We start from the raw sequence: 14757 nt of genomic DNA, 5'->3' as shown, positions 1-14757 counted from the left end.
GTGGTGATGCTATTAGGGAAGTGGCTGAACAACCCCCCAACCCCCCCTCACTAGTCTTACTTGTGTTTTTCTTTCCTCGTAAATCCTTGCCTGTTCAGCTTGAAGTCTATCTCCAGCACATCTCTTAACCACCCTCATAAGAACCAGAAGGTTTTCAGAAACTCTAGGAAGTTTTTTTTTTTTTTTTTTTTTTGTAGGGTGTACAAGAAATGTGTTCTAATTCATTTTTAGCAGGGCTTGCCCAGTTCACAGCTTCCAGACTAAACACAGGCTTAGTTGCAACCTCGGGTCAGAATTAATAAATTACCAACATTATAATTTGCAAACCCCAGAAAGATGTGTTGATCAGAATGTATATATTTGGAAAATGCATGCAAGTATATTTTAATCAATGGGTGAAGAATGCATATGTTTCAAAGATAAGCACAAGTGATGTGTGCATTTGGGTAAACTCTGAATATATGCCTGGATTTTTGTGAGGGAAAATAATGCTCACAATCTGAGTTTGGACTTGAGTTTGACAGAGTTTCAAGGTGGAATTTGAAGGACGTTGGCAAACTGAGGTTTGCTGACTGATAGATCCATATTTCTGAGGGATCCAGACATAGACAGCTTCCACTTGTTTCCTACAAATGTTTTCTTAAGACTTCTTTCATCTTCTTCCTTACTGAGGGGTGGGCGCATCTGTTAAGTGGGGGGGGGGACCTCGCTGTGTTTTGTGCAATGAGCCCTCCATCTGGAAACAACCGCTATCTTTCAAAGCTTCCTGCAACTAGTTTTCTCATCAAGTGTGGCTTTTCCTGTAACTGATCAGATTGTGCAAATGGACACGGTGGTGCTCTCTCAAAGTCTGGGTCTGGTAGTCCTCAGGGGAAGTAGAGAGCGCCTCGAGCTCTATTCCAGTCTTCCAAGCTCCTGTGGTGCAGAGGTCTGGTGAAGCCATTTCAGTGCGTGCAAGTTTTGCTCATCTGCATATCACTAATCTTTGTTTTTCCCCAGGGACTCATAGGGGTGGAAGAGGGTGACTAATTCAGTCTCCATCTGTTCTCTTCCTGTCCAAGAAACTCCAGGGCTGTCTGATTTGTGCTGAAATGATACATACAAAAGAGAAGGGAGAGACAGGGCACCGTCTGCAGGGCAAGAACAGCAGTCAGGGTCACCTTGGTTCTTTTCCCACCCTGCAAAAGATCTAGAGAGCTAGTGTCTGCCATCAGAGTCTTTTGCCTCAGCATGCAAGGGGTGGGGGGGGGGGCAGCTGAGGCACCGCTGGGGTGCTACATGTGCTGGTGCAGCCTGCCTCTTCCTCTCCCTGTTCTCTGGAACACCCAGAAGATGCCATCTCTGAGGTCACAGCAAGGAACTATTTGCAACTTCTTTCTGGTGTTTGCTGTTGCCTTAACAGTGCAATGGAGTGCACTCCCCTGGCCACCTGGGCCCAATCCTGCCCAGAATCTCCCTGGGGTAGCCACTGAATTCAGCACTCAACAAACCCAAGCTTGGGGAATAAAACAAGGATGAAATCTGGGGGTGGAGGGATTAAATCACAGGATCTCAAAGATAAAACCAGGTAAAGTGGGGAAGGGAGGGGAAAGGGATATCTTGGTTGGCAGCAACAGCCAACCAAGAGGCTCCACCTCCAGAGGCTTGTTGGCCAATTCAGAAAAATAGCAAACTGCTCCTAGCCTAATCTATACACAACAATTCTTCCTTCTCCTGGCACTGGGATATCACAGAATCATCAGCAGATGTTCCTCCCAAGAGAGGAGCAACAGGTTGCCCTGTTCAGATTCATCCGCTGCACCAGCATAGGTCACCTATGGGGTGATAGCCCATCTCCCAGCTCGAGGCCAGCCAAGTGCTGTTACCTACAGCATCCTTGAGGCCATAATTTTGATAGTTCTCACCCCACATCACAAATGGAAGATGAGGACTCTCAGGGATCTCAGCACCAGATTCCAGTGAGACTGGCACCTGGTTTGTCTAGCCAGTTCTCAGTTCCAGGTTTAACCCTTCCCCTAGGCATCCTCAGAAGCCAGTCCATGTGACAAACAGTTCAAGTGAAAGTCATGTGGAACTCCATGTAATAACTAGGAGCTTGGGAAGAAAACCAGCCATCCTGGATTTTTGCCTGTGCCAGGCAGGGATAATCGCTTGCCTCACTTTCTGCCCTCTGGCACAATCCTATGGCTACTAGTTGTCCATGGGAGAATTCAGAATCACAACTCCAACCTTGGAAAAATGCCCCATGTTCAGAGTTTGGACTCTGAAGTTACAGCAGCCTCCTTCATCCTTGCAGGTGGCACAGAAAGAAGGATGCGGTCTGTGGCTCCAAGGTTGCATTTGCAACCTTGGGAACACTAAGGCCACAGCTCTTTTTGACTGAGTCAAAGCCTGCAAAACCTTTCACAATTTCAGTTTCTTCATAGTCAACAGAAAAGCTCTATCATTCTTCTGTAGTCTAAATTTCTGTTTTCTTAATGTTCAGCTGTAGTCCTGCTTTTGCACTTTCTTCTCTCAGTTTCATCAGGAGTCATTTCAGTTCATTCCTGCTTTCTTTCAGTAATATGACAACATCTGCACATTTTAAATTATTGATGAAACTTTTGCCAATTTTTGCTCCTCGTCCTGATTGTAATCAAGCTTGTACGTTTTGCATACAGACTGAACAGGCAGGGAGATAAAATACATCATTGTCTGGTGCTTTTGCCTACAGGAAACCATTCTTTTCCCTCATATTCTGTCCCTACAGTAGCTTCTTGTCCACCATACAATAGGACAATTAAGCTGAGGCACACCTATTTCTTTTGGAAACAATCTACATAGTTTCTGGAGGTAATATATGAATGTTATGTTCATGAATATATACATGTTTATGTGTGACTTCCTCCAACGTATGCATTTTTTCATTGCATTTGTTGATAGAATTCTATTTCTGAATTTGGAGCAATACAATTTTGTAGAGGTAACTGAGTTTGGGGTCATGATACTGAAAAGATTAGATAAGTTTGAATTAAGATGCAAAATAAGTGTTTACTGTGAGGAACCTCAGCCAGTCCATTAGGGCAACACTGAACTGAGATGGACCAAATGGCCTGACCTTGTGCAATCCAACTTCACTTCTTTTTCATTACCATTGGACAAAAATCTCAGCTGTGAGGTAAATAGAAAATGATTAATTTGGGTAATATTCTAGAGGACTGGAAACACACCGAGAAAGGAGATTTCAGTTTTGAAACAATGGAAATATAGGAGGGACACTGCTTGCAGTGCTGATGCAGAAATCTCAATTATATTTTTCATAAAGCAAGATAATTAAATTTTCCTGGCTCCAGAATGTATTTCAGAAACCATAGTTGGTTGGTAAGCAATGCACAAACTGAAAAAGATATAAGAAATAATTGAAAAAGATATATTTTGCAAACTAAAAGTTGTGTTTAGGAGAGGTCAGCGGAGGTGGGGAATTTCAACACTATGGCTGGCAGCTTTATAAAGTGGTGATGTGGGGGGTGGGGTGGAGAAACAGGAGTAATGCAGTCCATCTCCTTTTGAACGAACAGGAGAGTGGCCGCTGGGTTCATGGGGCGTGAGTTCCATCTTTTGTCCAGGGGTAGGCAGGCTGCCTCTTTAGCAGTCTGACAGTAGGTAGTGCTCAAACCCAAGAGTACTTTCTGTATTCAGTGCAGTGGATGTGACTGTGTGGCCGTAAAATGAGAGAATGAGAATGCTTTCATGTCCCAGGCTACGTCAGCACAGCAAGAGAGGATTCTCCTCTCAATCGCAAAACTTACAGCTGAGGGGAGGGCCCAGCTGAGCCACAGAGCAGGTGCCTGCTTATTTTTAGATCTAGCCTGGACATTAGGCAGAGTGAGATGGCTGTCTCTGGCACAAGACAGAAGAAGGCAGCGGGAGTTGTCGGAGGACAGCATGGTGTGTGTTGTGTGGCCTTCCCTTCATCCCAAAGCTAGCCTGCTGCTCCCAGGTAAAGGAGGTGCTGTACCAGTGCTAGTGTCCAGGTAAGATTGAGCTGCTAGTCCAGCCCACATAGAATGGGGAGGAGGGTTCTGCCTAAGCAGCAGGCTTGGATGTTTTCTATCCTGAAGATCCCAGATTCAGTTCCTCCCATCTCCAGGGGGAAGCTGCTCCATACTGAATCAGGCCACTCGCTGTTCCCCGGTGTTGTTGATACTGACTAGCAGTGGCTCTTTGGAAATTCAGGCAGGAGTTTCTCTTGCCTACCTTTAAGATCTGAGGGCCAAACCTGGAGCTGCAGACGGGGATGTGAGAGGACCTGTTCTCAGGGAAGGAATTCGTCCATCAGATCCATCCCTGGGCTCAGCAACCTGGACTGTGACCCACCTTCTCATGCCATGAGTCCGACATCTGGCCAAGCGTGCTGAGCATTCATGTGGGTGCTTGCCAGGAAATGAGCCCACGCCAGCGCTGTACAAGCAGTGTTCCCTTTCTGTGCACAGGATTTGCAGTCAGTGTCCACTGCAGAAGGCTGCTGGTTGCACAACTGGGATTTCATGAATGCTTGTGACGTCTTCTTGGCTTGGTTTGCTTTCTAAGGCAGGGTCAGCATGAGAAGTAGTCCATGAACTGAAAAGCGAAGGTGTTGTGACCTCAGTCCTTCTTACCCTTAAGCACCAAACAACAGTCTGTTTGAGATGTCCTTACCAATTTGCCAATACAAGAGAAAGCAATTCTCAAAGCTCTCTAAGGAGCTAGAAAATAAGCCTCTGTGCATACTAAGAATGATGGTTGAACTCAAACTAGGTACTTCTCCATCAAATCCTTCCCTTTCAGTTACCTTGGGGCTCCACCCTCAGGGTGGCTCCAGCTGCTGAAGAACCAGGCAGTGAGACTTGCACAAGCCCTCTAAATGCGCAGCTCATCTCTACCAGTGCCTCATCTTGGGGTCAGGGACAATGCAAGGCAACGGTTCTTCCTCCCCCTCTTTTCTGATCCCTCCCATCCCTTCCAAAGCATTCCCACTCTCCTGGTTGGCCTGAGAACCTGGGGGAAGTGACCCTGCAGGCACTTCAAAGTCCTATGCTTTGGCCTTGTCCCCCAAAGCTTCCACCTCTGCTGTCTCAAGGCCCCCTTCTCCAGAATCCCAGTCCTGCTGACCCTGCCAAGTGTGGTAATCAGCTTCTCTCACCATAGCAGGATTCCATGGAGCTTTGTCACAGCACTACTGCAGCCCTCCCCTAGTCAAAACCTGGCAGAATGGCAAACCTGGAAGGAAGACCTTTGGCTAAGTCCTTGCTGCAGAATTAGGATGGAAATAGATGGAGGAAAGAGAGCATGCCTTACCAGCTTCTTCCTTGCCCTCAGTTAAAGGCAGTCATGGATGCAGCTTCCAGTTGGTTGGAATCCCTTTCCATAAAGCACATGCCCTGCCAAGTCCCCTCACTTCATTGTCCTTGATAGGACAAGGAGGAAGAGACCCCTTCCAGTATGCTGAAGAAATTCTGAGTCTGCCACTCAGTCAGACATCACAGATACTCAGTGCTTCCTGCTGTTATGTCAGTTTCATTAAGGTTCTATTGCTAATGACCCCTAAGGATGGCATTACCGAATGGCTGTGGAAGTAGCGTAAGATACCTCCATTTACCCCACTGCCACTGTTCTCCACTGCTCAACCAAGTGGGAGCCCCCTTGGCAGGGAAGGATAGCAAAGACATCAAAATCTCTAAGGAAGGAAGAACCATCATTCTAACTGACCATTTCTGTCCCTCCTTCATTAATAGTTCCTCCGGCTTTGCATTTCCTTTATACTCTGATCCTGCTGATGTGAATCTCACTGTGAAATTAGGGCATTGTGTTTTAGGTGTCTAATTAGATGAGGCCTCCATTGCCAAACAGCTTTATCAAAGCAAATAGGTGGATCGATGTGTCAAAGAAGAAATGGAATCGTTATTACGCCAAAGAAAATGAGGTAGAAATTCCATAGTGAGAGGGTACTAGCATATAGACAGAGCTGCTACAGAGGAATTAAACCACGTTGGGTTTGGTATTTAATAAGCCCAATAATAATCCTGATTCTTGCAGCTGTTTAAAATAAATAGATAAAGAGAGTCTATTTAGCAAAAGACCCAACATATGTGCTATAAAAGCTTAAATTTGAAAAATGCAGTATAAAATAAAAGTTTAGCAGCAATGCAAAGATTTAAAATACAGCAATAGATTTATAACAAGAAGGATGGGAAGACTAAACTTCTTGGGGAAAATGGCACCAGAAACAGCATAATGTAGGTGCCAGGTAAGCTTCTTTGGGAAGATGATTCCCAAACCAGGGAAACCCTTCCTTTGGTGGAAATCCTGGAGAAGGACCTCTGAGGGAGGAGGGTTAGGGTTAGAAACAGACATAGAAACATAGGAACAAAGCAAGTCAGGAGGGGCCTCCTGAGCCATTTAGTGTGAGCCCCAGCGCAAGCTAGTTCCACTAATTTAATATCCAACATGTGCTTGTCAATCTTTCCTTGCACGCCCTCACTTAGGGGCCCCCACCACCTCCTGGGGAAATCCATTCCTTATCCTAGAAGAAAAATACTAAAAGGATGTCTGAAAAGTTAGATACAAGATAACAAGATAACAAGAAAAAACCATGACTGCTCAATCAAGGAAGAACCATGAAGTAAAGATATCTTCAGCAGGCATTAAAAACAACACAACACTGGTGCTCTTCTAGACTTTGAAAGCAGGAAGGTCTACAGAAAAGGAACCAGGACTCATCAGGTTCTGGGCCAGGTAGAGTCCTACTGGACTATAGGTCTATGCAGAACCACCAGGAAATCTCATCTGATGACATTATGGTTTCAGAGATGGGTTTGGAAGTTAAAGCATAGGGTCTTCAGCTGAGGTGCTGAGTTAAAACAGTATTCCTTGCAAGTGGGACAGGTCTGTTGTTTTATCTATCTCATGCATTCAGAAATTTTAAAACTCTCTCTCTTTCTTTTTAGTGTGGGTAATGAAAGATTTATACACTTTCACTAGGTGCGTGAAACATAATACGAAGCAAAACCAACTGCCAAAAAATATTGAAAGCGAGGGATAGTTTCTCAGCACATGCAAAACTTTTATGCACACATGTAGCCATACATGCTGGCACACACATGCACACATCCAAACAAATTTTAGCATTTTAGATTCATGTTCAGTATATATGTGACTCTTGGCTTTTAATTTGTGAGAGGGAAAAGTTCAAACAAGTTTTGCTGAGCTTCTCTGATCGAGCCCCATAAAGTGAAGTGATATATATCTCTTTGGCATTTTGTTGTTCAAAGGTTTCCAGCCACCTCTATGACAAAGAGGGGTTCGAGAGTGGTGGAAAATTTAGTGCTGCAGTTAAAAGGATAGTTTACAGACTCGTGATACCATCCATGTTTCCCCAGCTGGTGAGTTCAGATAAGGCTCTTCAATATCCCCGTCTGCTTTGGATGCTTGATAGAGTTGGCTCTTGCTTACTTTGCAGGGAGATCTATTGCTGAAAAGCAGAAGTGAATTGTAAAAAAGGCAGGTGTTAATTATGAAATTCATTGGCAGACCTGCTAAGATGTAATGCTATGTGAAACCACTAAATAGAGAGCAAATCAACTATACTCTAGAATGGAGGTGGTGAGGATCCCCAAATCCAGGATACCTCAGGTTAAAGCTACAGTTTATATCTGATTTGAGGTGCTGCCACCAAGGTATTTTTTTCCACATTAACCATGGGAATATATCTATCCATGTTGTGATATCATTCCATTGCACCTTCCCTAGGAAACTGGAGAGCCAGTGAAGTCCAAGCTTGTTCAGGTTCTCCATTTTTCACCTTGATGCTCTTTTCATTTGTTCCAGAAAAAGAGCACATTTTTGAACAGGAGTTTTTTTTAAAGTATGCACCCAAATCTATACTTTCCTCAATGGATTAAAGAATGAAATGCATACTAGAAAGGAAGACATGTTTAAAAGTGTGCAGATCCCCAAAATGATACCTAAGACTATGTAAGTTTGTCCCCCAAATGTTAAGGCTTTTTCCATGAATTTTGCAAGTTCAATTTTGCACCATGTTCAACAGCGTGTGTACATTTGAAAATGCACATTTTTAAAAAAGAATGTGCACAGATGTGATTTAACCAATGGGAGAAGAATGTATGTATTCTGAAGATATGCACAATTGCAAAAATGTGCACAGATTTTCATTTGAAGAGGGCAGAAAATCAAGCTCACCATCTGACTGGGGCTCAGGTAGGAATGAACTCTGAGATGAAATTCAGAGAAATTGGTGAGTTTGAGTTTTGCTGTTTGAACGTACCCTTGGGAAGGCAGGCTCTGGTGCACTAGATTTCAAAGAGGTCCATAGCATGCATGAGTTATATTCTCTCCACTTCAAAATCTGATGCTATGCTGGCTGGCTATTGCATCCCAGCCAGGGTGAAAGGTACCAGGTTGAAGGCATGCTTGTCTATGCCATGATATCATAGTATTGTGCATTGGCTCGCTTCTGTTCCATGTCAATGGAAAAGGCTGGTGGTGATGGCAAGGCTAGGCATGTATGCACATTTTGTTAGTTCAAGAGTACTGTTGAATCTCAACATGTTTGTTAACTAGTCATCTTTTTTCAATAATTACTTCCAACTTGTTATCAACATCTGTTTCTACCTCTTCTATGCTGTGGTATATTTGATAACTGCTGGGCTATTGGAGGAGAAGAACCCAGGCAGGTGTCCAAGTAAGAAAGACATCCCCTGGTGAGGGCTTCTCAAGATCCTTGACCCTTGGCTGTCGGTTGCTGAGGAGCACATGCAAAGAACATCCTTTGGCAGGCTTTCCAGAGTTATCTGGTTGGCCACAGTTGATATGTTTCCTCTCTGATCTGCAGAGCAATGTTTCTGTTCTTAACTCTAGTTTGTGCTTTTTATGGAATGAGTAATTTCCCAGACTTTGCCCAAGTGAAATGGGAGGAAAATCTATTATGCACATGAGATTATATACTATAATTACAGACTTATAGGGTCTCTAGGAATGCATGAAACTAATGAGAAACTAATAACAAGATAAATCTGCTTTAGCATTCAGTATTCATTCGAAGAACAGCCTACAATTATTCTCTGAAGTTGCCATCAGCAGTATCCAGGTGATTAATCTTTAATTTCTGGGGAACACAAAGGGCAGTTTGTGGAGGCTGATGACCCTCAGAAGGGAGTCATAAAAATGCATGCACCAAGATTCAGAAAAAAAAAATCATATAGAGAGTTAGTGAGAACTAACCCTGGTGATGCCTCAGGTTTTAAACCAAGGAGTGTGCCAAACACTCTTCATTATAGATTTTTTTGGTTAAATTTAGGTCTCTCAATGGGGTAAGAGCTTCTCCTAAAGAAAGACACATTGTGCTAATATTTGAATTTTAAAATAATCTGTTTCCTATTAGCTTCTACTTGTTCTATCCTAGAGGAATCACACTGGTGATTCCTCCAGAATGGGAGCATTTCTACACAAGGCAGTTGTGCTCAGTTTCATGGCAGAACCTGTATGTGAAGCACTATGTCACCTCTAGCTGGTGTAGCTCTGTGCTAGTTACACAAGTAGAAAAACCTTACTTTCACTTTCCCAAATAATACTCCATTTTCCTCATTCTAAAAATTCCCCTGAAAGTACAGAGACATGAAACTGGAAACTCCAGAGAACCATGAACAGTACTGAGCAGGGAGCGACAAGTGCGCAGTGTATGTCTCCTGTAGAAAAGAGCCACAGAAATGGGAGGCAACCATGCACTTCTACATGGGAGAAGACTTCAAAGCCAAAATAATTTGGCTGCACAAGAACATCACTGAGAACAAGCACTGCTTGTTTCACCAACAGTACAAGCCCATCCATGTCTTCCCAGAATCAGATAATATGACATGGTTCAGAAGGACAGTGGTTCTAATTGATAAATATCTTCTGTTCACAGTTCAGCAGGCTATTATTGAATGTGATGGTCAGGTTTTTATCCTGGTTGGAAAATCTAAAGAAAAAATAGTTGCTTCAACTAATGTATGTATAATGATTCTCCAGCCATGATTCATGAATGCTTTTATTTTATTTATTTATTTGGAGAACTTATCTGTCAAATAAATAAATAAATAAATAAGCAAGCATAAAATAAAAGCATTCATGCTTTTTTTATGATAATGTGTTTTTTTAACGTGTTGCAGGTCAGCTCCAAACACATTTAAATGGAATGGAACTGATTATCTAGATCTCCTTCAGTTGGGCTTCAGACTGGGTTTTGCAGCAAAAACTGCCTTGGTTGCTTTGTTGAGTGACCTTTTCTGGGAGGGGAGAGAGGGATTATGACCCTGTTGACTCTCTTGGAATTTAATACCATTACGCATGGTAACCTGCTGAGTAGTCTCCCTGGGTTCAGAGTTGAAGGCACTTCATTGTGGTGGTTCCACTCCAAATAGGAGTGGTTCCTTTTGATTTTTGTTTCAGGTCCACTTTACCCATTGATTTTTGACCTGTGTTTGGAACCTGCACTGTATACTGTTCAACAGATTTGTACATATATCATTAGAATCCTTTACCGTTCCTTTTGAAACTTCTAGCTTTGATGAAAATGATTAATACTTTTGGTTATTGGTCTAACTATTCAATTAATTGAATGAAGTTTGTTGTCCACGTTGTTTTAGCCAACTGGGCATTCAAACTCTGCTCAGATTATATTATTTATCCCAAGAGATATTTCTCAAAAGATTAAGCTTAACTTGAATCTGATAACTAAGATCTGTTGGGCTATTAATAAGATGGGGACCTTTAAAGCTGAATTTATGAATTAGTGTAAATATGTTCAAGATGAATGTAATATTTGAATTGTGGCTGTTTGATGTAGTAATTCTAACAAATATTTGTAAAATCTCAATTGCTAAAAGCCTCAAGTTGTTATGGGGTTTTCCCCTGCCATCAATACCGTTAAAAAGGATGGAACTTGCAATGAAAGGGAACAGATTTAGCTTTCCTAACCTATTGGAACTTTTCACTGACTTGTATTAAATTTTGGTATTTTTCACTCAGATTAAACATCCCACCTCCCCAGCTACTGGACAGTTGTAGAATCTTCATGTTTGGCTCACCTCCCCAAATAGACAACTTTGGGGTCTCGATATGCCAACAGATATAGCACACCACTTACAGTTACAGTAGCAAGAGAGGTGTGGCACATGCTATTACCTCAATTACTATTTGATCCATTTTGACACACAAAAATGACTTTATTGGGAGACCCCTAGCTAAGAACTGGCAAAAAACATTCTTTTTGAGTGTCTGGACAGACAAGTTGATTTGGATCAGTTGTTCAGTTGTTCAGTTGTGTCCAACTATAAGTGATCCTGTTGGGCAAATCTCTCCACACTTTTTGAACCCGTGCTACCTCTTTTGGCTGAACTATGCTCTGGGCTGCATCCTCTTGATGGAGCCTAACCTCCTTGCTCTTTGGCGACCTGGTTTTCTCCTGCTGCTGAGCATTCCAAGCATTACATCATTTTCTAATGATCACAAAACATGGACCAAATGCGTGAGTCTCAGCGTTGCTATCTTGCCAACCAGGGACGTGTCTGGTTTAACAGCACCTGCTTGCTCATGAGGCCTGCTGTCCGTGGAATGTGCAGGAGCCTCTGCCAGCACCACAGTTTGATTGAGTCAGTTTTCTTCTTGTCCAGCTTTTTGATTGCCCAATGTTCACAACCATAGGTTGCAATAGGAAAAACGATCACTCAGACCAATCTACACTTGGTTTCCAAGCTGATGTTCTTGTTTTTCCACACTCAATTCATACTTTTCATTACCATTTGTCCTAATGAAATTCACTACTTTATTTCTGGACTGCATTCACTGCTGCGCATAATCAGTGATCCCAGGAAAGTGAATTGTTCTACACCTTCAATTTCCACATTATCAACTGCTGTTTTGATGGCTTCATTCTGTGCAGTTGTCAAGACCTTTGTCTTTTTGATGTTCAGAAGGAGGCCGAACTTCTCATTCTCTTCTTTGATTCTTTGGATCAATTGCTTTAGACCTTCCTGATTTTTAACATCTAATTAACATCTAATTCGCATATAGGATAGGATATAAATATTTTAAATAAATAAATAAATAAATTTTATTTATTTATTTAGGAAATTTATAGGCCGTCCATCACTGTTGTCTCTGGACAGCTTACAGAATATTCTAAATCCTAAACAAAATAAATTAGCTATTCCACGTACTGAGAATAAAACTGACATATTTAAAATAAATTAAATAAATCATATACAATTAAAATTAGTTAACATTAAAATATTGATCAAATAAAAAGGTCTTAACATAGCACCGAAAAGCATATAATGACAGTGTCAGATGGACCTCTCTAGGGAAGTATTTATCTAAATCAACCAACTGTTGAAAGTGTACAACAGTTGCCTGGGCAATGCCCAATGGCTGCCTCATTTTGGGAGGAGGTAACAATATGGATAAAACTTGTCACAGAAAGTTAATATTCACTGATGCACATGTTGTTCCTCAATTATCTATCAGCCCCTTGAAACTTGATACAAGATCAATGTAAATTGATGTAAATGGATTCTCCATTCCCTTTGGATAGCTAAAAGACTAATATTATAACTTTAGAAGGATGAACAGCTGCCTTCAACAGTGTGTTGGGTTGAGGAATTTACAATGCTTTCAAGTTTTGATTGGGTGGAGTTTAGCTTATGAAGGAATAAATTTGGATATTAGGCCCAGATTCCATGAAGCCTATGCATAGTTGTTTCTAAGAATGCTAGCATGACTTGTCATATACAAAACATATTGGGGTACATGTGGTATATCTATCTAATGCTTATAGTGAATCTTTATATTAGAAATATGCAATCGTTTGTTGTCATTTTCATTTTTTTTTGTTTTGAGTTATCAAGATTCACAGTAAAATTAATGAGAGTTGGGTGTTTTCCCTGTAGATTTGGAGCAAATCATGTAATTTATGCAATTTGTACAACTTCTGGTTTGTGCTATTTGAGCAAATTGGAAGCCAGCATCTACCTAGTTGTAGCACAATTTGCACAAACATAGAGACAGAGCAAGTCAGAAGGAGTCTCCCGGGCCATCTAGTCTGACACTGGCTCCAGCTGGCTCCACTCATGACATGCCCACCATGTGCATGTCTAGCCTATCTTTGAACACCCTCAACAATGGGGAACCATCAGTTCCAGTTTCTTACTTGTGCATCTTTCTCCCTCCTTTTCTCTCTTCCCTTCCCCACCTTGTTTTAACGGTGCAGCTGTAGTTTACATGATACATAGAAGTCTGTGACTTGCAAAATCACAATTTGGCACCAGTGTGGAACTACCAAACCAGAATCGAGGGAGAGGGCAAATTGTGAAACTCCATTGGAAGTATACCCTTGTCGGATTGCTCCCGCATCCCCAGTGCAGGACATGTTCTGATGCTTCTCAAATATTACTCCTCTATGTTGACTTCCTGTTAAACTGGTTTTAAAATGGTCAGAGCAGCAGTTTAAATATGCACCCATTTCCCAGTAGGTGCAAGGAACATACCTTATGTAGTCAGGTACATGGATTTTGGGAAAGGATGAATACCCACGGTCTGGCAGAAGCCAACTGTTGACCACCTGGTAATCTGATCCCACAAGGGAACTCCTTCAGAATCAGCTACAGATGTTTGGCGTTTGATAACATCTTCCCAGTTTCATACATTGTGAATCTATATATGTATCAGTTCCACCTCAGTATTCATGCTTCTCAGAACCTTGCAATACAGTTCTGACAAGCATGAACAATGACACAAATCTGTACACAATTAAAATGTCATATTAGTGAAAAACCACACTTCTTAGATAAAACTGCAAAAATGGTGTGGATTAGGTAAAATGTCAGAAACTGAAACTGACATATGTGTTTATCCCCTTGACAGGATAAGGCTGAGAAAAGAACGTTGTTGTTTTTTTATATTTTGTTTTGTTTTGTACTCTTTTTTCACATTCTCTGCTTAATAATGTCACTGATGGACTATCACATTTGTGTTGGTTTTAAGCTGTTCCTGATAGTGGAATTAGATCTATGTGAGTTCCAACATGAACTGGCCCCATCTGTACCCCACGGACTAATTTGTAGGTCTGAGAATGGTTATCCTTTAGATTTCACACACAGTTTGCAGTACAGTTCTTGGCTCAAAAATGTTCCAAAAATGAGTGCTTCAGGATAAAATATATTTAGAAATACAGACACTAAGAAGCAAAACATGTTTTACAAATTGTTTTTCAAGGGAAAGTTCTTCAATACATATTTAGCACATGTTTAAACGTGAATTTTTGCACACACAAACACCTACCCTCCCTCATTTTAAAGAAATATTGTAGATTCATGCAGGCGTGGGATATGACAGCATGAAAAAGGGACACAGGACAGAAATAGGCTGATACTTCTACCCCTGGACTATGAAAGTGAGATCCACCCCTCACCCCGAAATTTGCTGATGATGTAAGTAGCTCACCTGCATGAGCAGTTAAACATTAGAAACTTGCATACTTTTGAAATGGCTGCTTTGCGAACAAGAACATTTGAAGTATCCTTTTCCAAGCTAGTAAGAGGAGCCACATCATGGCGTCCCTCTCCCGAGACAAATCTGAGTTCATGTTGGCAATTTCACCTGTTTAAGTTGGAACAAATGTGTGACTGACATGGATAGGTAGTACATGTAGAAGAAAAAGAGGAGGCATCATCAGTGGTGATGAGA

The 14757-nt window shown here is 41.8% G+C and overlaps 1 protein-coding gene across 5 annotated transcripts in view; it reads left to right on the top strand.

The window, feature by feature from the left end:
* The window catches only part of LOC123019599 (cytosolic carboxypeptidase 4-like), a 342822-nt gene that overhangs the window by 227682 nt on the left and 100383 nt on the right, over positions 1–14757 (top strand). The window contains exon 9 of one of the 5 annotated variants that reach the window (XM_044422597.1): positions 7290–9492. The exons of the other annotated variants lie outside the window; for them this stretch is intronic. Coding sequence (XP_044278532.1) covers positions 7290–7362 — 73 coding nt within the window. The 3' untranslated portion in view covers positions 7363–9492. Of the gene's footprint in view, positions 1–7289; positions 9493–14757 lie in introns of those variants that run through there. 5 annotated transcript variants of the gene reach the window in all.

The sequence above is a fragment of the Varanus komodoensis genome, unplaced genomic scaffold, assembly GCF_004798865.1.
Source record: "Varanus komodoensis strain SLA01 unplaced genomic scaffold, ASM479886v1 scaffold131, whole genome shotgun sequence".
Lineage (NCBI taxonomy): Eukaryota > Metazoa > Chordata > Lepidosauria > Squamata > Varanidae > Varanus > Varanus komodoensis.
This window is presented reverse-complemented; position numbering and strand designations above follow the sequence as displayed.